This window comes from Cyprinus carpio, chromosome A3 (assembly GCF_018340385.1).
Source record: "Cyprinus carpio isolate SPL01 chromosome A3, ASM1834038v1, whole genome shotgun sequence".
NCBI lineage: Eukaryota > Metazoa > Chordata > Actinopteri > Cypriniformes > Cyprinidae > Cyprinus > Cyprinus carpio.
The window spans coordinates 28,651,276-28,674,158 of NC_056574.1; the positions used below are offsets into that span (position 1 = coordinate 28,651,276).

General features: G+C 38.6%; 1 protein-coding gene across 1 annotated transcript in view; it reads left to right on the forward strand.

Annotated features, from left to right (window-relative positions):
- Window positions 1-22,772, forward strand: part of tanc2a (tetratricopeptide repeat, ankyrin repeat and coiled-coil containing 2a) — a 129,028-nt gene extending 106,256 nt beyond the window's left edge. The window contains exons 8-28 of the mRNA XM_042728062.1: window positions 234-362; window positions 3,149-3,430; window positions 4,501-4,628; window positions 6,276-6,507; window positions 6,579-6,748; window positions 6,835-7,113; window positions 7,864-8,195; window positions 8,364-8,472; window positions 8,624-8,750; window positions 9,531-9,763; window positions 9,887-10,074; window positions 10,350-10,444; window positions 10,536-10,669; window positions 10,757-10,880; window positions 10,990-11,165; window positions 11,668-11,800; window positions 13,422-13,451; window positions 16,261-16,352; window positions 16,517-16,663; window positions 17,999-18,099; window positions 19,163-22,772. Coding sequence (XP_042583996.1) covers window positions 234-362; window positions 3,149-3,430; window positions 4,501-4,628; window positions 6,276-6,507; window positions 6,579-6,748; window positions 6,835-7,113; window positions 7,864-8,195; window positions 8,364-8,472; window positions 8,624-8,750; window positions 9,531-9,763; window positions 9,887-10,074; window positions 10,350-10,444; window positions 10,536-10,669; window positions 10,757-10,880; window positions 10,990-11,165; window positions 11,668-11,800; window positions 13,422-13,451; window positions 16,261-16,352; window positions 16,517-16,663; window positions 17,999-18,099; window positions 19,163-21,077 — 5,156 coding nt within the window. The 3' untranslated portion in view covers window positions 21,078-22,772. The remainder of the gene's footprint in view (window positions 1-233; window positions 363-3,148; window positions 3,431-4,500; window positions 4,629-6,275; window positions 6,508-6,578; window positions 6,749-6,834; window positions 7,114-7,863; window positions 8,196-8,363; window positions 8,473-8,623; window positions 8,751-9,530; window positions 9,764-9,886; window positions 10,075-10,349; window positions 10,445-10,535; window positions 10,670-10,756; window positions 10,881-10,989; window positions 11,166-11,667; window positions 11,801-13,421; window positions 13,452-16,260; window positions 16,353-16,516; window positions 16,664-17,998; window positions 18,100-19,162) is intronic.
- The last annotated feature ends 111 nt before the right edge of the window (window positions 22,773-22,883 follow it).

The window sequence follows — 22,883 nt, forward strand, 5'->3', positions numbered from 1 at the left end:
CTCTCTCTCTCTCTCTCTCTCTCTCTCTCTCTCTCTCTTCTTTTCTCAATTTTCAAATTAAATTCAGAGTTTATTTCAGTGTTCAATTTCAACGTACTTGATTGGCATGAATATTTTGAATATAATATATTGCCTAAGCATCAATGCACACACACACACAAAATAAAAAAATAAATAATACTGAATTTAAAATATTAAAAGTAGCCTAATCCCCCCCCCCCCCTCTCTCACAGCCACTAGTTCAGCTCACCTGGAGGATCTTGCGTATCTGGATGAGCAGAGACAGGCTCCACTGCGCACATCTTTGCGTATGCCACGACAGAACTCCGGTTTCAGCCGCTCTGGACAAGCAGACGTGAGAGGTGTGTATATTTTTCCCAGATTTATTATGTGTATGTGACCACATAAACCTTTTTATTTGTTTCACTTCACCACACCTTGTATATTACAAGTCACAAGTGTAGACAGACCTACTCATTCAAGTGGATTCACATTCATTTATATTGCGCTTTATACAATACAAATTGTTTCAAAGCAGCTTCATTGTAATAAACAAGAACATAGCAGTATTAATGTTGCACTGTGAAACAAATATAATTTTAGCTGTAAAGCAGCTCCAAAAAGACACTTGTGTCATTATGCAGCTCAATTTAATTCAATAGCACTATTGCAAAGTTCATTAGTTATAAAGCAGCTCTATAAGATAATAAAGCAAAGAGAAAGAAGGATGGAATTATTATTTATTGACCTAAAATGTAAAAAAAAAAAAAAAAATTGTTGTTATTCAGCAGCTTGTAGAGGGTGTTGCTACTTATTTTACATGCAAAGTGAAAAGCCAGTCATAACAGCCATCACTTACATATAATGTGCAGTAGAAATACAGCCATCTTAATCTTAGAGAGGGTGGAAAATGATCATTTAAATCTAAATTATGTTTTTGGTGGCAGAACCTTGATTAACATTATAAGTGGACTTTAGGGGAAACAAAAATAGAATTCTACAAAATAAAAGAGCTTAAAAATAATTAATCTCTGCAATGTAATGTTAATTGAATTGACATCTGTGTGTGGGTCTTGCTTCTCATACAACTGCTCTCCGCTACACACACATCTCATTAAAGCTCTTCTGCGGATCACTCTCCCCCCTCGTCCTGCTGTGCTCGGTTTCCCCTTTGGACTGCCGTACCGTAATCTGTCTCCCATCCAGATCGATGTATTGACTTCCTCTTAGCATTAGCTCTGCCTCATCTGTCAGAACTCAGCTTGCTGTCTAAAGCTCACAGTCAAGGCTCCACACATCCTAAATCATGCCTTGGAGGTCTGGGTTTCCTCTCAGATTCAGTCAGAACTCCAGTAGCTTGAGTCACAATTTACCAAATAACCCTTTTAGTTCAGGATGACAAAGCACTGGAGGTAGACTGCATCTGTGTGCTTACTTATATCACATTTCCGAGCTTCTCAGAAGCGGAAGTCATCATAGCTGGGTATTGTTCTATAGTGGTGAACAGAAACTACAACAAATATCCTTTCTCTGTTTCCATTTGATCCAAAAGCAAAAGAGCAAATCCACGATAGTGTTTCTAGGACCTTACAAAAGAGAAAAAATAGAGAGAGATTGATTACATTGGTCAGACAAGAGAAAGATAACAAATTTGCCTTTATTTCCTCTGCTGTTGTATTAGAAACCCTCATGGAGTAGCGTTAACCAGTTTACTGTAATTTAATGCCAGACAACACAAAATGTAGTCATTTTAAAAATGAAAACATAATACAATAATGGCTGGATTTGCAATGTTAATTAATGTGGAAACATATGATCATATTTTGTTAAAAGGGTTCATAGTGATGTGATGCTCAAACCGTGCGTCAACCATGAGGTATCCAAACGTGACTACTGTAGATTGTGGGAATTCTACCACAGTGTAGATAATGGCATAATAATGGCAAACAGGTTCTTTCATTTTTAAGTATAGTAGTTTTTCAGAAGACATTAAAAGCCATTTCCACCAGTAATAATCACGCTTAATTGTGGAAAACATTTGGGGATGTGAACCTGCTCTAGCTGTACCATGAAAGGACATTTTAATATATATGCTACTAAAAAGCAATGAGTTCACTTTTATTTTTGCCTCTTATTTATTACAACCTCCCTGTCTCTAGTTCTTTATAGCCGTTTTACTGCTCGGCTGCCTCGGGTTTCTTTCTCCCTCTTTCTTTGTCTCTGTTTCTTGCTCTTTTTGCTATAGTGTCTGCTAGCATCCATATGTGCTCATAAAGGTCACATCGCACTGCATAAATCTGCCCACCCTGTTATGCTAATGCATAGATAACTAATTTATATGTTATGAGGCTAATTAATAGTCCACATGCAATGGAGGGATAAATAACCTCATAATATGCTCCATCACACTTGTTGCAGCATAATCCTATACAGTCAGGAAATGATGCATAATTTATGCTAATTGTGCTGAAGATTTCCTCCCAATATCTCTGTCTTGCTTCTACAGTACATGACACTTTCCTTGAATATTATCAGTAATTGGGATTAATGATAATACGTATGATACGTATAAGAATAATGAAGACTGAATATGAATATAAGATGAGGATTATTTTTAATTTATATTAAGGATCTTTATTATGGTGGATTAATATGATGATGAAAATACATTTTGCTTTGTGCATGATGGCATTAAATTTGACAGATAATCTATGAACAAAAGCATCAAGCATCCCCAAGGGTGGTGTCCTGTAACCATGACAACGGCTCAGTGACAGCTCTGTGCCTATTTTTGATGCATGGAGGCTAATCTGTTATTTCAGATGTATTTTCTGCCATGCATTAATGGGTCAAAGCACCCCATCGACAACCATTGATTCATGGTGTTTCACGCTGCAGCTCTGGCTTGCGTAAGCTGCCAGTTCTGGCCTTTTTCAGATAAAGCATCTCCCTCTGCTGGTTAACAAATGATTACTGCATTGTGAAGAGGTTTTCGGTTTGAAAGTGAATTGTAAAACTTTCTCTTTTTCAAATCACTGTAAGAAGAAAGAGAAAGAGGTTTTGGAAGGATAAATATATAGAATGTATGTGTATGTTTGTATAAAACCTGTTTCACTGGCAATATTTTCTAATGCTTCCCACAATGCAGTGCGCTTTGCTCCATACCGGCCACCAGACATCACCCTAAAGCCGCTTCTCTTCGAGGTGCCCAGTCTGACACCCGATGCGGTTTTCACCGGTCGAGAATGGCTGTTCCAGGAAGTCGAAGCTTGTCTGCGCAGCAGTGAGTCCACCGCCAGTCAAGGTGTCGTTATTGTTGGCAACGTGGGCTTCGGCAAGACGGCCATCGTCTCTCGCTTGGTGGCTCTCAGCTGCCACGGCAACCGCATGAGACAGATCACCTCTGACAGTCCACACGCCTCACCAAAACGTAAGCGGATTCATTCAGACGAAAATCACTTAACTGTGGATGCATTTCCTTAAGATTTAATAAGCATCTAAGAGAAAAATGTATAGTAATAAATACAAATAATTGAGTCATTATTTATTGACCAAATCTGTTGGCTATTATTTTTCTGTGAAACACAAAAGGAGTTACTTCATAGCTCTTTTCCATCACACCACATCTTTCAAGCTCAAAAAAGGACGACAAAAACTAACAAACAAAAAACACCATAAAAGTAGTCAATATGAGTCTTGTGCTTTATTCTAAGATGCAAACCTGAAACTTTCAGCACTACCTGGAAGACTTTCAGCAAATAATTTGCTAATTCATACCAATTCGCCACATTAAATTCCAGTCTGTCACTCACATTAAACTCTCATCTGGCTTTAGAAGACTAGATTTTTAGGTGTTTTTTGTGTTTTTGAAGCTTTTTTTAATTATAATTTTAATTGATCATTTTCATAATAAAAAATGTAGATTTAAAATGTAATTTAGATTGATATGTATATTATTTTATTAAAATATGTTTTAGAATATACTTAATATTTTTTTTTACTTTACAAAATAAAAAGAAAGAAATAATAAAGACTTCAGCAACTTCTAATATCTCACAGTTTTTATGCAAAAAAAAAATTATTAGCAAGTGCTTTGAAATTCTGAAGATTAAAATCCTGCGAAATATTTAATTAGTTATGACTGATGAGAATTTGCATCTATGGATATTATATTTTTTATGATTTTAGAATCACAATACTCCACACATTGGTCACAGTGAGTAAAATACATATTACGTCAACATCACATAGCCTACTGACAAGACCAATTTATGGCTATTAATATATATACTTCTAAAGAAAAACAATCCCAGAAAATATAAAATTATACACTACAGGTTTGAATGACTGAATAATTGCAGAATTTTCATTCCTAGGCAAACTATTTTTGATTTTATTTTTTAAAGAGAACAAATATCTTCAGCCATTAAAATGTCAATGCCATTTTGTCTCAGTTTATGACAAGGTTCACATTACATGCATGCATTGACCCCCTCTCAGATGGCGACACACTGCCTTTGAGCCAGCCTCAGTCCGCTCACGGCACTCTGGTCGGAGGGAGTAGCTGCCCTGGAACGCCCGAGATGCGGAGACGCCAGGAGGAGGCGCTCAGAAGGCTGGCTTCTCAGGTGCCAACTAATACCAACATAATCTATGTATATGGCATATATCCAGTCTGCCATTCAATCTCCCTCTCTTCTCTTTGTCTCGCTCTCTCTCTGTGCTTTCCTTTTCTCTCTGTTCTTTTAAGCACAAAGGTTTATTGCATCTCTGTTGCCACATCTAATATTTATATGCGCAGAGTCTCCCAGCACACACATTAGATATACTCAGAGTCTGCATTGCTAATGATGACAAGCTTTTGAACACACACACGCACACACACACACATACTGCGTGATGAAGTGAATCCAGGGAAGCAGCAGTCTTAGAATATTGGAATAAGGCCATCGATGCACTCAAACTCCATAATGTTTTATGCATTAATAAAACCCCTTCATCACATCAAAACTCCTGAGCTTTGAATCTTTTTCTAGTTTTAATATTCATGGTGTTTTTGAGCTGAAAGCAGTTCCTGCACTAAATCCCTGAGACTTGGAAATATTTGTGTCTATTTCTTTGTCTAAACCTACATTTATCAGGTGTCTCTAGATGTACAGTACTGGGCACCTTTACTCTGTGAAAAGTATGACTAAGTTGTGTTTGGCATATATACAGAAGTAGTGCCTGATGGTCTAATAATAAATACCCATAATGAATTATGAAATGGTTAAAATCCATTTGACTATATTATTACATTTGCTGAATGGTATTTGCCTGTGCAAAGTTTTTTATCACAATGCTAGGGTTTTGTGGGTGTTGCATATAATGGTCGATAAGCTGTTAACATTGAGCCTTTATAAAAGTACACTAAAAGTCTGTAATTGAAATCCAAAGTTAATATCACACAGACCTATGTTTGAAATGCATCCATGTTAATATTGCTTTTACACAACAGTTTAATAAACAAAAAACAGTACACTAATGTTCAAAAGAGTTTTTAAATGTTTTTGAAAGAAGTCTATAAGGTTCACCAAGGCTGCATTGATTTGATTAAAAAACAGTAAGAACTGTAATATTATATTTTATATATATAATATTTTATATATATATTTTAATATTTTAAATTGTAATTATTTCTGTGATGCAAAGCTGAATTTTCAGCAACATTACTCCAGTCTTCAAGTGTCACATGATCCTTCTAATATGCTAATTTGCTGCTCAAGAAACATTTCTTCTTATTATAATCAATGTTAAAAACAGTTGTGCTGCTTTAAATTTTGTGGAAACAGTGATGCATGTTTTTTTAATGATTCTTTAATGAATAGAAAGTTTTGAAGAACTGCATTTATTTGAATAAAAAATATTTTGTAGCAATTTAAGTATTTATTTTTGCTATTGATCCTATTGCTGAATAAAATGATTAATTTCTTTGAAAAAAATAAATCTCACCCTTACTACTGAGCATTTTGAACGATATATGTATTTCAGACATAATATTCAAGCTACCTTGTTCTTGCTTCACCAGTGAACCGTTGTGTGTCTCTGAGCAACACAGTAATGGTGTTTCGTTTTTAGATCATCATGAAGTGATGTAAAATATCAGCACTCTTGCAACAACATGTACCTGAAACTGATCAACTATGTTGATAAGCAAAGCTAAAAGCTCATGTTTTACAGGTGCTGTCCTGTGAATGTAAATGTTTGTCAGCTTATATCTGCTCTCTCATGTGTAGGTGGTGGCGTACCATTACTGTCAGTCCGACAACGCATACACCTGCCTGGTGCCTGAGTTTGTGCATAATGTGGCAGCGTTGTTGTGCAGGGCTCCTCAGATGCAGGCCTACCGAGATCTGCTGCTCCGCCAGCCGCACCTGCAGAGCACCCTCAGCCTGCGCGCCTGCGTCCAGGACCCTTTCAACGCTTTCCGCAGGGGACTGCTGGAACCTCTAGAGATCCTGCATCGAGGTGCGTAAGCGTGTTCATGCACACTCTTATGCTGACATATATGTAATAATGAAAACATGCAATGTTTACAGAGAGGAAGCTTGCGTGTGAGGAGAATCTCCTCATTGTGATTGACGGGTTGAATGAGGCAGAGTTTCATAAACCGGATTATGGAGAAACCATTGTTTCCTTCCTGTGCAAAACCGTTGAGCGGTTTCCTCCCTGGCTTAAACTGGTGGTCACTGTCAGAACCACACTGCAGGTCTGTTTTCCATCCGTCCATTCATCTAACCATACTTACATGCTTTTTACTTATTTACTCATATTCATTTTCTCTCTCCATCTCAGGATATAACTCGTCCGTTGCCGTTCCACCGGATCTCTCTGGATCGTCTGGAGGAAAGTGATGCGATTGACTCGGACTTGCAGGGCTACATCCTGCACCGGCTTCACTGCAGCCAGGAGATCCAGAACAACGTTGCGCAAAACAGAAAACTAAACAACCAAAAACCAACAAACCAACCAAAAATCCTAAGCCGGGGCTCCTATCTCTACCATAACCACCTGAAGCTCACGCTGGACCTCATTGAGAAGGGTTACCTGGTGCTCAAAAGCTCCAGCTTCAAGGTCAGGGCTCAATCAACACAGATGCTTGATGATAAAATTAAAAGAAAAGAAACATTAAAACTAATTAAAGCCTCATTTTTGTATGTTTAGCTTTTCGTTATGTATGATTTGTTATTTTTAATTTATATATTTTTATTTTGTTTTAGATTTTCAGGGATGTATATGGTGCTAACTTTTTTATTTATGTTTTTTAATATTTATTTTATTTTAGCTATAATATGTTTATGTGCTATGATTTTTTTCTCTGCTTTTTGGAGTTATGTATGAGGTATGATTTTATTTTATTTTAATATTTTTTTATTGTAGCTTTTCATAGGTATGTATGTGGTGTTAATTATTTATGGTTCTTTTTACATATGTACTCTATTAAGAGGATGGATGTACTGTAAAATATTGTGTATATTTTGAGATGCAGGTACTACAGTATGTGTGTGTGTGTGTGTGTGTATATATAGTATGTGTGTTTTTTTTTTATTTAATATATATATATATATATATATATATATATATATATATACTGTATATATATATGTGTATGTATGTATATACACACACACACACATACTGTATATACAGGTATATATATTGTTTTTTACATTTTCTATATATATTTATTTATGTATATAAGGATTAATATATAACAACTAATAAACATAAACTTATTAACATAAATTTATTTTTTTCAAGGAAGGATTAATAAGTTTCATCTTTTTAACATATATTTATTGTTTTCATGGTGTTTGTGTGCAGGTGGTTCCGGTGAATCTGGCCGAGGTTTATCTGTTGCAGCTGAACATGCGTTTCCCAACTCAGTCATCATTCGAGCGTGTTCTTCCACTGCTTAACGTGGCCGTGGCTTCTCTACACCCCTTAACTGATGAGCAGGCCTACAGTGCCGTGAACGCCGGCATGGTGCGTGGAGCGGCCATGGACTGGGATGACTTCCAGCAGAGGTCTGAACTCCTTTCGCCTTTCCTGGTGAAAAGACGCGATGGAACGCGCATGTTCATCCACCCCTCCTTCAGAGAGTGGCTCATCTGGAGAGAGGATGGAGAGAAGACCAAGTTCCTCTGCGACCCCAGGTGAGAAGCTAAAGTGTCTTCTGAATATTTCATCAAAATGTTAAAAATTGATTCCTGCCCCACATTTTTGTCTTCATATCATATAACCTAAAGTAAAATGGAATGTGAATGTGTCAATGTCTGAGAAATATAGCTACATTCTCTTATACCCTCATCTTGATTCTATAGGAGTGGCCACACACTGCTCGCTTTCTGGTTTTCACGGCAAGACAGCAAGCTTAATCGACAGCAGACCCTCGAACTTGGCCACCACATTCTCAAAGCTCACATCTTTAAGGTTAGGCTAACTATAAAAACTGCAGAAGTTTTGACATTGCTAAATTGATAGCATAAACTTGACTAAAGCAGTATATAAATGCTTTTGAAATGGGTTTATATTACATAACCATTGATGCTTTTTTATTAACTACATTGTCTCTTGGACGCAGGGCCTGAGTAAGAAGGTTGGGGTTTCCTCTTCAGTTCTGCAGGGGCTGTGGGTGTCCTACAGTACAGAAGGCCTCTCTGCAGCTTTGTCTTCATTGAGAAATCTCTACACTCCCAACATCAAGGTATATATATATATATATAAACAGAATTCCCACAGTCATAGAAAAACTGAATATTACCTTTAATTTATTTATTTTTAAGGAAAATCTTTTAAATGTACAGTATGCTGCCATTCAAATGTTTGGGATTAGTAAAAAAAAAAAAAATTAAGTTATTGAAAGAAGTCCCTTAAATCTCTCAAGAACATTACGTAATTAAAGAAAAACTGTCTGTTTCCAAAAAGTTCTTTATACATTAGATTTCAAAACTTTGGGTTTGTAAGTTTTTTTTTTTTTTTTTTTTTTTTTTTTTTTGGGGGGGGGGGGGGGGGTCCCTCTCTTTTTACAATTTAACATAACTGGTTTTTGTTTAATTTATTTAAAAAAAAATATTTAAATTAATGTTTTTAGTTAATTAAATTTTAAAATCGTTTGTAATTTAAAATTCATTGAAACATTTAAATTAGAAATATTTTTGTAGAAAAAAAGTTATGTGACAAATAATGTTTTGTGACAAAGTATCAAGTATTAAAATTTTATAACTCAAATTAATCCTATCTTAATAAAATAATTAATTTCCTTAAAAATTTTATCAGTAAAAACCCACAAGTCCCACAAGTTCTAGTTATTTTTCTGTAATGTTTTATCAGTAAGAAGTTGTTCATTTTGATTGTAGTAAACTACAATATATAACACAATTGGAAATTTCTTTATTTCTTCATTTTTAACCCAGATAAACATTTCCACTCTTAATATTTTATTCCATCTACTCCTCAACACCACCATCCTCCCCTCCTCCACCAATCACCCCTGCTGCAGATTATGGGCGGAGCTAACGTGAACTATCGTACAGAGATGTTGAATAACGCCCCCATCCTGTGTGTCCACGCTCACCTGGGCTACCTGGAGACTGTGACTCTGCTGTTGGAGTTTGGGGCGGATGTGGATGGCGTTTCAGAGAGCGGACTCACTCCTCTTGGTTATGCAGCCGCCGCGGGTCACCTACCCATCATCACTGTCCTCTGCAGCAGGAAAGCCAAGGTCAGCCATGCAATGCCTAGATAGAGATGTTTAACCAATACGAATGCAGGGTGGTGGCTGTTGATTTTGAATTGTCAGTCAAAGTTTCATCTCGGCCTCTCTATCCTGTGTGTTTCTGTTCAGGTGGATCACCTGGATAAGAACGGTCAGTGTGTGCTGGTCCACGCGGGGCTGCGGGGTCATCTAGATGTGGTGAAGTATCTGGTGCAGTGCGAGTGGAATACAGACGGACAGCAGGCAGGATCCTTCAACAAGAGCCATGCAGTTCAGCAGGCCCTCATAGCAGCCGCCAGTATGGGCTATACAGAGGTAAGTTTTATTTTTTAATTTATTTATTCAGGATATATTAAAAACATTAAATTGACCAAAAGCATCGGTAATGACATACAGTGTTATAATGTTATAATGCAATATCTGAAATGTGTTTTTTGAACTTTATATTTCTCAGAACAAAATATATTTTAATATGTATGGTATTCTTTAGCTATTATTATTATCTATTCATGTTTTCATATACTTTTTATTTTTTATATAGAATTTTATATTTATTATAAAAACTCATAATAAAACTCATTAATTAACAAAATATTTCCTACTACCTTCACCACCCCCACAAAAAAGATGAGGAAGAGGAGGAACGAGCGCAGATAAATAACTTTGACACACTGTGGGGTGAAACAGGTGCAACACCACCAGACAACCTGTACTCTGTGTTTTCATTTTAATATGAGTGCACAGATTACTCACTAAAGACACTGTCTCAATATCTCAGCTCTGACAGCAGCAGCGGGTCGGGGGAAGCTGGACGTGTGTCGTCTTTTACTGGAGCAGGGTGCCGCTGTGGCTCAGCCCAACCGCAGGGGCATCGTGCCACTCTTCAGCGCCGTGCGGCAGGGACACTGGCAGGTGAGCACCTCCTACATCTCAAAAGTCATTTTTATTTTGCACACGTGTTTTTTGTTTTAGTCTGAGATGTCTGTGTTGGTTGTGCAGGTAGTGGACCTGTTGCTGAATCACGGCGCTGACGTGAACATGCCTGATAAACAGGGACGAACTCCTCTAATGATGGCTGCTTCTGAGGGACATCTGGGTACGGCCGAGTTCCTGCTGGCTCAAGGTACAGCTGTACTGATCATGCACTACTAGAATATAAAGGGGAAATAGAGGATATATCAGTCATTTAAATAGAAGGACACTGTCGGTCAATCCTCTCTAACCTTTCACAGGTGCCTCATTATCTCTGATGGACAAGGAGGGGCTAACAGCACTGAGCTGGGCGTGTCTTAAAGGCCACTTCCCATTGGTCCGTGCTCTGGTTGAAAGAGGTGCGGCGACGGCCCATGCAGACAAGAGCGGCCGCACTCCACTGGACCTTGCAGCTTTTTACGGCGACTCAGAAGTGGTTGGTTTTGATGTAGTGAACTACTGTAAAGTGGATCTAGTTGTTTAAAGCGATTTAGGGGTTTAAAGACCTTAAAGGGATAGTTCACCCAAAAATGAAAATTCTGTCATCATTGACTTACCCTCATGTCATTCCAAACATTTATGACTTACTTTCTTCTGTTGAACACAAAAGAAGATATTTTGAAGAATGCTGATAACAGTTGATGGTAGCCATTGAATTTGGTTGCATGGGAAAAAAAATACTATGGGAGTCGATGTCTACCATCAACAGTTTGGTTACCAATATTTTTCAATTTTCATCTTTTGTGTTCAACAGAAGAAAGAAACCCACACAGTGGAGGGTGGAGAAAATCATGAACGAATGATCATTTTTGGATGAACTATAATCTAAATAATCTCCAAAAATGGGATGTGTATGCATATGCTAATGGTTTTGAACAGATAACACACAGGGGATATACAGACAATAAACCACAGCTGTGGTCTTGATGTGTTTCCAGGTGCAGTATCTGGTGGATCATGGAGCGATGATCGAGCATGTGGACTACAGCGGCATGCGTCCACTGGATCGTGCAGTTGGCTGCAGGAACACATCAGTGGTGGTGGCGCTGCTTAAGAAGGGTGCCAAGATAGGTAGGCTGGAAGGGGAACTGTTCTTACAGAAACAATTGTTCTTGTTCAATAAATATTTGCTGTGGTAAAATGAGCTAGTCATTTGTTGAATTGCAGGTAAATGTTTGTACACACCAGTTCTCACAAAAAAGAGAGAGAGAGAGAGAGAGAGAGAGAGAGATGTATATTAATTAATACTTGTTTGTAATGGTTTGTAATGCTGCACTCCATTCAATTTGGAAAGTCAGAATCGCCAGTATTCTACTTGGAAAAATCTAATAAAATGCCGGTTCAAGTTAGACTTCCAAGTTGGAAACTCTTGCTGAATGATTTCTGAATAATTTTGACTTTTATAATTTGCTCAGGGAAGAAAAGAAAACATGGTTCTCTTGGTCATTCTGAAATGCTGGAGCCAAAGCATTTTCTGGCACACTGTTGCTCCTAGACTTAAAGCATCTGTCACTGATTGCTAGCAACCATGAAGTTCATCAGAGTGTTTTGTCTGCAAGCTGTAATCTGCAAGTCATTTATTAATTAAAAAAAAAAAAAAAAAGAGTAGTACGTTTTGTTCTCTTCAACACATTGAAAATAGTTTTTATGAAATGTTTTGCATAAATTTGCAGCTTGGATGGAAGGAGAGAAGCAAGTTAAAACATTTAGCAAACGTAATGTTTCCTTTTTTTTTATTTTTTGCTTAGTTCATTATACACTACTGTTGAAAAGTTTAGGTTTGGTGAGATTTTTGAAAGAAGTCTCTTATGCTCCCCAAGGCTGCATTTATTTGATCAAAAAAATCATACAACAGCAATGCTGTGAGTTGTTATTATTATTAGTAGTAGTAGTATTAGTAGTAGTAGAAGTGGTAGTAGTAGTATTTCACATTAAAATGACTGTTTACATTTTAAAATATATTAAAATAGAAATTATTCCAGTGCTGGATTTCCAAAGCTGAATTTTCAGTATCAGTGTCACATGATCCTTCAGAAACATTTGTATTATTATCAATGTTGAAAACATTAATCAAAGTCATTCTTACTGAATGAGTCTTACTGAAAAGTATTAATTTCCTTAACAAAAATAAAAATAAACAAATCTTACTGACACCAAACTTTTGAATGGTAGTGTATGTCATATGTCCTACAGGATTATCCACATTCACATTTGAATGGAGCGCAGCATAAATTCCAATGCTTATACCTTGAAGAAATGCATTAGAAACACAAACAGCAGCTGCATTGAATATATCGTGAAGATCACATGAAATTAGCTTCACATGTAGATGTCTTTCTCCTCCAAACCCCTCCCTGTGAATCTAACCCGCTTTCTCGTGTGCTCTTCACGGAACTGCAGAACTCCACTGATCTGCAGCTGATCAGGATGGGCTTATTGCTTTTGCTAACATTGCTGCTTGCCACGGCTGATCTTCCTTGTTCTTCCTTTCACGCCACTCCTTCACCCCTAACCACCAACTACCAATCTCTCTTGTTCTCTTCCCTTGACTCTCTATCACATTCTCCCTGTTTTCATAAACCTTTGCTCCCTGTCTGATACGGATCCCCTTCCCATGCTGCTTCACTCTGCCCCAATAACCTGTCACCCTTTCACTCGTGACCCTTTCCACCACTTCTCTCCTCGTAACCAGGATGTCAGACACTCCCCACTCGCGCCCGAGGTAAAACGCAGACCTTTGTGTGCCCCATCTGCCATTTTTGACTGTGTCCCTCCATCTCGTTACCTGTGTGGTCCCTTCTCCATTGATCGGGTCTGATAGTGTTTTGGGTGCCCGAATGTGAAAGACCATTTAATGCTACAATGAAAAGAGCTGCTATTAGCCATAAACATGGGTGGATTTTGTGTAATTTTGTACTGCAAAAATCTGATGGTAATTCATTTTGTTTGCTTTTTTTGCTTGCATGGCTGCATGTAGGAAAACCAGTGTTGCATTTTTGCATGATGCTGCAGAATGTTTCTACATGCTGACTCTAAGTGTTTTGCGCTTTTGGGGAGCATTAACACAGAATGCATTCTTGCACTGTTTTGCAACTGATTTTCTATGGAATCATGTGCTATAGAGTCGTATTTGACTGCTGGCAGTGCATTTTAAAATGTTGTATCAAGTTAAAAAAAAAAGTTACAAACTTATGAGTTACCTACATTTGTTTTGTTTTTTATCTTGCGATAGACGTCTTTCATTGTCGTGGTGCTTTTTCACAATTTTGCAGCATCTTACGCCATTAGCGTCACATTTTAATGATGTATCAAGTTAAAAATTATAAAATCATCTGGAGTTCTATTCCGTTGTGCTGTCATATTGCGATGGATTTCTTTGTAGTGATGCTTCTTGCTGTTTTTGCTGCTGCTTACGTCATTAGTTTTACATTTAATATGGTGTTAAAGGGATAGTTCACCCAAAAATGAAAATTTGATGTTTATCTGCTTACCCCCAGGGCATCCAAGATGTAAGATAATTTATTTCAACAGTATAACACAATAAAAACGATCTGGCTTCAACCGTTGCAGTCTCTCAGCTGTACAATGCTTGGCAATGGTAACAGAATCTATGAGAGAGAGAAAAACACAGAAAAATCCATATTAAACCCTGCGGCTCGTGACGATACACTGATGTGTAAAAACACAAAACGATCGGTCTGTGCAAGAAACTGAACAGTATTTATATTGTTTTTTTTAACCTCTGATTCACGCAATGTCCAAACTGTTAGAACTCTTGTGAACGTGCTTCACAGCGGCGGACCGCAGACTTATAAGTGCATTACTGCCACCTATCTCTCAAGTGGACCATTGACACTCCTGATTGAGATTGTATAGAATGTTAATGGTCCATTTGAGACATAGGTGGCGGTAATGCACTGTGAAAGTCTGCAATCCGCCATAAAGCAACAAGAAGAAGATGATGCAGGCTGCTGTGAAGCTCGTTTTTTGCATGAATCAGAGGTAAAAAAAAAAAAAAAAAAAGATATAAATACTGTTCAGTTTCTTGCACAGACCGATCGTTTTGTGTCTTTACACACCAGTGTATCGTCACGAGCCGCAGGGTTTAATTTGGATTTGTCTGTGCATGTTTTTGTTACTCTCATAGATTCTGTTACCTTTGCCATGCATTGTACGACTGAGAGACTGCAACGGCTGAAGTTAAAAATCATAATTTGTGTTCTACTAAAAAAACAGTCACCTACATCTTGGATGCCCTGGGGGTAAGCAGATAAACATCTAATTTTCATTTTTGGGTGAACTATCGCTTTAAGTTGAAAGAAATTAAAAACTAATCTTGAGATGCGTGCTGTTGTATTGCAATGGACATCTTTTAATTTTGCGATGCTTGTTTTGCAGCATCTTGCGCCACTGGCATTGCATTTTAAGATGCTGTGTCAAAAGAAGCTTAAAAAATCATCTTGAGATGCCTGCATTTTGTTCAGTTGTTTTGTGATGTTGTATTGTAATGGACACCTTTCAACGTTGCAGTGCAGCTATTTGCGCCATTAGCGTTGCATTTTATCATGAAACGTTCATTGTTCTATTCTGTTGCAATGCCACATAGTGATAGACATCTTTGACCGTTGTGCTCATTTTCAGCATCTTGTGCCATGAACGTCACATTTTTAAGATGCTGTATTTTTAAAAAGCATTTCAAGACAGCTGCTTTCTGTTCTATTCTTCTGGATTCTCTGCTGTACTACAATAATTCTACAATGGACATCTTTGATTGTTACGATTCATCTTGCTGATTTTTAGCACCTCGTGCCATTAGCTCAGACTTTTGAAAATGCTGTATAAAGTTAAATACTTGAGATATCTGAGTACTGTCTGGTTCTGTTGTACTGCAATTCTGTATTGCGTCTAGCTGTTTTTGAATGCAAGAATGCATCCTGTGTGAACAAATGCTTTCTTTTTTCTACAGTTGCTGTCAGTTTGGTTTTTTCGGGCTGTTGGCCAGTTTGGTACCTGGTCCTGTGCATCTTAGCATGTTCTTGACTTCGCCTTGCATGAATTGCACTAAATCACTGCCTGCCTGCATACTGCAACTGGCTGCCCATGGCCAAATCTACAGCTCTAATAGACCACTATCAATCTCTTATTCCCACCCTCCCTCCACTGTACATTCAGTCCAAACCAGTAGAAACACATGACCTCTATTCAGGCTGTCCACAGAGAGCTCAAGCATGCTGACTGCAAGATCAGTAGCTGTTGGACTCAATGTTTTTCTTGTCAGTATAAACAGATTTCAATTTCGGCAAGGTATAAACAGCCAAGCTGCTCGTGATTTGTTTTTTTGTCTGGTGTTTTGCCATGGCTTTTTGTGATATCAGAAATGTTGTTCATAGACTTTGCCTTCTTTTAAGCAAGATATCCTGGCAGTCTGCTCATTCCTTTGTGTTCCTCTGAGATTAGCAAGCTAGTTTTTGCCCATAGAGGCTATCAGTCTGTGCTGACTCTTTGCTTTGCCCCTTTTTTTTTGCACTCAGGTCCTGCAACATGGGCAATGGCCACATCAAAACCTGATATTATGATTGTTCTGTTGAGCAAACTGATAGAGGAAGGAGATGGATTCTACAAGGTGAGCTGCATTTTGAATATTCAGTCAAAGAAATGTGTGTGTGTGTGTGTGTGTGTGTGTGTGTATACAGTATATATAGAGAGATAAATAGCAAACTATACTATATCATAAACATGTATTATATTATGAACAAAATCAAAAGTAAGAATGTCTTGCTGATCCAGAAAGGAAAGGTGAAAGAAGCCGCCCAACGGTACCAGTACGCCCTGAAGAAGTTCCCAAGAGAGGGTTTCACAGAGGACCTGAAGACCTTCCGTGAGCTCAAAGTCTCTCTGTTGCTCAACCTCTCCCGTTGCCGCAGGAAAATGAACGTGAGTCTAAAGCACTCAGTTTCATAAAACTCTCCTCTTTCTGTCTCTCTTTACTCATAGAGACATTATGATTAAACATTGAGATTGTCGTGACCACAATAATTTAGATCGGTCACCTCATATAAACTGACTTGTAACTTGTTGGTCATTCCTAGTTATGGGACTTTATCCCAGCATGCACTGATAATTGTGTCTCGTTGGCCTTGTGCTAAAAACAGCGTTGTCAATTGTCATATTTTAATGAGATAATTCTATTAATGAACATTTTTCTGTTCTGTTGTCTTATATTTAAATCTTTTTAATTCAGTGAATTATTCAAATATTAAAAAAAAAAATATATATATATATATATATATATATATATATATATATATCTTTTAGCAATTATATGTTTATTTTTTTAAATCTAATTAATGAAGTGACTTAAAGCATTGCAACACACTGTATACTTTACTGCGTTAAATTAAATATGCTGTCTACCCAAACTAATGTCCATGATATCTGTATTAAATTAGCCACTGACCACCCTGTAGAAACTGACTTTCAACCACTAGCAGCAAGCTAGCTGTAAATCTCCTTGTTTACAAGCATCCATGCAATGGCAACTACCTAACCAACAAACTGCATATAGTAGTTTTGCGTTTGGTCTGTGTTGTTAATTGCTTTTGAAAACACTAAAGACTAAAGCGGTTGCAGAACAAGGATTGTAAAGACAGTACTGATGTATTAAGAGGTATTTTGATCTTCCCATTTTTTCTCCTTTATGGCTACATTATTTCTCATTTTGATATCACCCAAAGAACATTTTGAGTTTGGATTTTCAAACCTCCCTTCTCTGGATGGAGAAATCCTCTTGAATTCGCCCTATACACTCGGCTCATGCTGTAGTTTTTCTTCCCATCATACGCTCATCCTTGTTTCAGTTTTATTTGCTGGTTCATTGGGTTTTTCTGACATTTGTTGGATTTGTTTAATTGTTAGGTTTAGTACAGGAAGAGGTTTGAGCTGTCAGACTGCATCTTCCCACTGTCCCTGTAAAGCATTTATTTGTATGTGTGTGGCAATACATTTTATAAGTGTGTACAAGCATTTCCATTACTGTATGTCTGTTTATCATGTTTGCACTAATGGTGCTCAAAATATGTGTATTTCAGTGTTTAGTTTTGTAATAATCAGTGTTCTCATCCTCATTTAAATGTGACATGTTCATGTTCAACCTGAGTGTGTGTGTGTGTGTTTGTGCGCATGTCCGCATGCACATATGTGTGTGTGTGTCCTCCCTCTGACCTCATGTACGGCTCAGTGTATGACTGTTGGTCATGTTGTTGCTTGCAGGACTTTGGGATGGCGGAGGAGTTTGCCTCCAAGGCACTAGAGTTGAAACCCAAATCCTATGAAGCCTATTACGCACGAGCCCGTGCCAAGCGCAGCAGCAGGTAACCGTAGCAACCAACAGGCAGGACAGCATTAAAAACACATTCTGTCTCTAGCACAGATAAAGTGCTGACAGATGACCCAGACTGGCCGAATATATTTCGATTGGTTGACGCAGTGCTATGCTAGAGTTTCAAGGTAGAAGTCAATTTAAGTCCCTTGACTTCTGCATCATCAGATGTCAACAGCAGGATTAGACCTGTTCTTCATACTTCATGTTTTGTTGACCAATCAGATTATTTTTCCTCAGAATGTCCATCATTCATATTTTATTCCTTTTCTTCTCCGCACGATTTTGTTTTCTTTGATTCTCTGTGTCCAGAACACTTGTATCAACTTGCTTGGTTTTGGAAAACCATAGGTTTTTTAGGGGCTATGATTTTTATTGATAGGTAAAATTACTAAAGAAATGTTCCAGGTTCAATACAAATTAGTTAACTTTGATGTTTTATTGAAAGTCTGTGGGTATCCCAGAAGAAGAAAAAAATCAGTAAAGAAAAAATCAGCTGTCTAAATCATAATTTTTGTGATGGGACCACTGGTTTATGTAGATTAAATTCTGCTTATGCATTATTGACCTAATTCCTATGAGTGAACTTTTTCCTTTGGTTTCCTTGCATGTATATTATGAAAGTTTTCAGGTTTTACTGACTTTACACGGTCAAACCAGGAGTTTAGAAATTATAACTTTGCACTGTCTGGGTTCATAAACGGTACCATCATTAGTCGCATGTTTTAAGTCTTGTTGGCTGTACTGTTAAAGCAATATATTTACATTTATCCTGTTAAAGTTCCTTAACCCATAGACTTCTGATGTAAGTGCAAGAATGTTTTTTGTTTGTTTTTACAAACTGAGGAATGAGTCATAATTATTCCATGTGGTAATTGACAACAGGTAGTTGACAATTGACTTGCACTGAACTCTGAATATTTCTTTAGCAATAGTCATTTCTTAGACTTTACCATTAAGTTAATTTGTTAACAAGCATATTTCTTTATTTCTCTCTTTCTACTCCCATATTCCACCTTACTACTCTCTCTCATTCTTGGTCTCCCTCACTAAAGACAATTCCACGCAGCCCTGGAGGACCTGAGTGAAGCTATGCACCTATGTCCCAATAACCGTGAGATCCAACGCCTGCTGCAACGCGTAGAAGAAGAGTGTCATCAGGTTGAACAACAACAGGAGCTGGATCCACCTCCTTCCCCACCCCGTGATCAAGCCCCATCCATGGTCCCGCCTCCTCCAATGGAGCCCCATATTTCAGACATGGAGCCTGTCCAGGACTTGTTTGAGGAGGATGAGGATGATTACCTTGAGCGGGCTTTGGACGGCCTACCACTCGGTGTCCCCGCTGAGCCTCACACTATACTATCAGGACTTCCTGTCATTCAAAACATGCCTCCATCTCCGAGCCATCATGATTCACCCTACTTGGGCCAAGCATATGACCTTCGCCCCAGTCCCCCTTCATTGTCCTCTCCTACCAGGCAAGGCTACCAATCCTCTTCTCCATCGCTCTCACCAACACACCAGAGCTCGCACTTCCGGCCCAGTCCCTCTCATCAGGCATCCTACCACTTCAGACCACCGCCATCACCATTACGCCATGGACCACAATATCGTGCCAGCCCTACCTCTGAGGGAGTCGCCATGTACCGTCCCCAGTCCGCCTCTGCAGGACGGTACCAGCAAGACCAGCTTGCAGGGCGACCCAAGTCCCCTCTGTCCAAGATGAGCAGCCAACGTTCTTTCCAATTTTCCCAACAAACTTCCCAGCCATCACAACAGACCCAGTGGTTGCAGCCAGCCAAGGCACAGATCGTCCGCACCAACCAACCCAGCACCGCGATACACTCCAGTGCCGTACTGGGCAGTAGTGCATACAGTCAGATTGCTCACTCGATGAGCGCCCGCTGCCCAGGAGACATGGATGAACTTGGTGATGGAGGGTACTCTTCCTCACTTCAACCTCAGGGCAGTCTGAGTGCAGGGGCCTTGTACCAGTGTGCCATCAGCATGGATCCTGGCCTTGTGGAGGACGAGCTTCCCCAGAGGCCCTCCTCTGCTTACAGACCCAATCCCGGAGGAGTCCGTTACACTCAGACACCACAGATCAGCCGCAGTCAGTCGACCGCCTACTATTCAGTCTCGCCTCACGAAATGGAGCGACAGGTGACTCTGGGTTCACCAGAGAACCTTCAAGCCCACCGACGTCCAGTCAGTGCGAATAGTCCTGAACCCAAACAGCACCCACCAGCTCCACGACCCCTTATTCACTCCCACAGTACGGGTCTACGCTTTTCTCCATCCAGCAACAGTTTGGTGGCAGGTTCTGCTGCTAACCTAGGCCCAGGGTTCAGGGTGTCAGCTTCTGTGCAGCAAATGGAGATCCCTCTAAAGCTTTCCTATGAAGGCAGCTACCATGATGACCTTTCACCAGTGTCACCCCCACAAGGCACAGACTTTATGGTGGTGGGTGGAACATATCCAGGAGAAGCGCTTCGCTCCCGCACCACGCCTTTCATGGGCATTATCGACAAGACCGCACGGACTCAGCAGTACCTTCAGCAGCAGCCTTCGCTTGCTTCATCCTCTTCGGGTTCTCGACCCTGGACCGTTTCTTCTCTGGATACAGTGGTGAACAGTCCAGCCACTTCCCCTAGCAACATGGGCTATGGGCAGCAAGCGGCACCCCTCAGCCATATCGCGTACTACAACCGCACTAACAATGCTCACAATGGCCATCTCATGGATGATGATTTCTACGCTAACTCCTCTGGTGTGACACGGGACCAGGCGGACGCTATGGGCCGAGTTAGCCAGGTTCCCACATACCCAGATGTGAAAGTGGCACGGACTCTACCAGTTTCCCAGGCCTACCAGGACAATGAGTTTAGGCAGATGTCTCGAAATGAAAGGCAAGGCCCGACCTCACCCGTTAAACCAAAGAGACCCTTTGTGGAGTCTAATGTGTAAGAATAAAGAGTCATTGTGCAAGATTTATTAGAAAATATATATTGAACATGTTGACCATCTTATCTCTTCGTTTTACGTCCCATATCTTGATAATGAAAATACAGACCTCTCAAGGTGAATTTCACTGATGTGAATCTAGTGATTCTAGGATGTACAAATCAAATGCATCTATATTTGCTCTGGATACAGAAATAGAAGTATCAAGACCCATTGGGGTTATAGTAGGCCTGTGTAACTGCTGTATACCAACTTTGTACCTTTATGAGAGGGTGGCTGCTCAATGCCAGTCATGGACACTTTGCTGAACATTGCCCTTGGACCAGACGTTCCCACTACTGTCCCCACTCAGACCAGTAATAATGCCGGAGAATCTCAAGTTGAAAATGTACCTAAAATATTCCAGATCAGTACTGCTAAAGAAAAAAATAATAATTTTAAGTTATGTTTGTATAAATATATAAATAAATAATAATAATAATAATAATAAAAAAAAAAAAAAATAATAAAAAAAAAATATATATATATATATAAACACCTAAATTGCAATGCAGTTGTGTGTACACAACACGCACTCAGCAATGTGAAATATTTTTAGACTTTTTTTGGGCATTTTTATTTTTTGTGAACAGGTTACAAAGGTCAACAGAATCGCTACCTTTAACGCAATGCAAATATCTGTAATGTTTGGTTAGTAATTTCATATCTGCTCAAGGGAAAGTAGCATTCAGGTGGTCAGCCGTTAATTTACTTGCTCCATATAGTAGTCACACCACTAAAGCAGAAATTGTCTTTTCCAAAGAAACTTTTGTCATGGGAGGTAGGCGTGGGGGAAACTTTTTTGCAGCATCAGAATCCACATGCTCTCATTCATTATGTTTTGAGAGTTTATTTGTGCACTGAAACATGCCTTCAGAAAGTTTTCCCTGTTTGTTTTAAACTGTGATTACTTCCTTTCAGATATGGGAAACCTTGATTTGATGTCAAAGCCTGTGTCATGTTATGTCAATGAACTAACATACTATTGGTAGATCAGGCACTTTTTTTACGGATGTCTTGGTGGTATATTATTGGAAGACGGTGGCAAGTCTGATTCACTCACTGGATCTGGCTTTACTAATCAATGTTCAACTGCTGTTGAAAAAGAACAGGTCTTTTTTGCAGTGTTTTAATTATTATTATTATTATTTCTTTTTAAAGTTATATGAGGTGCACTCAGAGTTGACCTGGAATACTGCTTACTGTACAACAGTGTTTGTATTTAACTATTTGTTTTCCTTTTGTATGACCAAAATGTAAATGGCTGTAAATAATTTGCTGAACTAGAACGCATGCTCTCTGCTAATACACAAACCTGTGTGTGTGTGTGTGTGTGGTTTTGTGTATGAGCGAAAAGACTGTGGCACAATATATTTCCTTTTTTCCCTTATTAGTTAAAAAAAGAACAGATGAAGTTTAGGTTTTGTATGTATTTTCCTTTAATATTTTGACTTTGTTTAGAACTGGGTTTGCGAAGGAAGATTCTCTGTAAATGTGGGCTGTGATGTTTTCTGGGATGAAAAATCAGAAACGTGAATGAGGACTTTTTATCCAGTTACACGATTGTAAACTGTACAATCATCTGTATGTATGAGAGAAATAGTGAACTTATTTAAAAAAAGAATACCACTTCAAAGAAATCGAGCTGAAATAATTTTCCAATGAGTCCATCTTATTTTTTCTTGAATATATTTAGTTTAAAATCACACTGAACTTCTAAAGCAAGCATTATGAACACAAACTTACTGATATTTTACATCAAACTGAAAA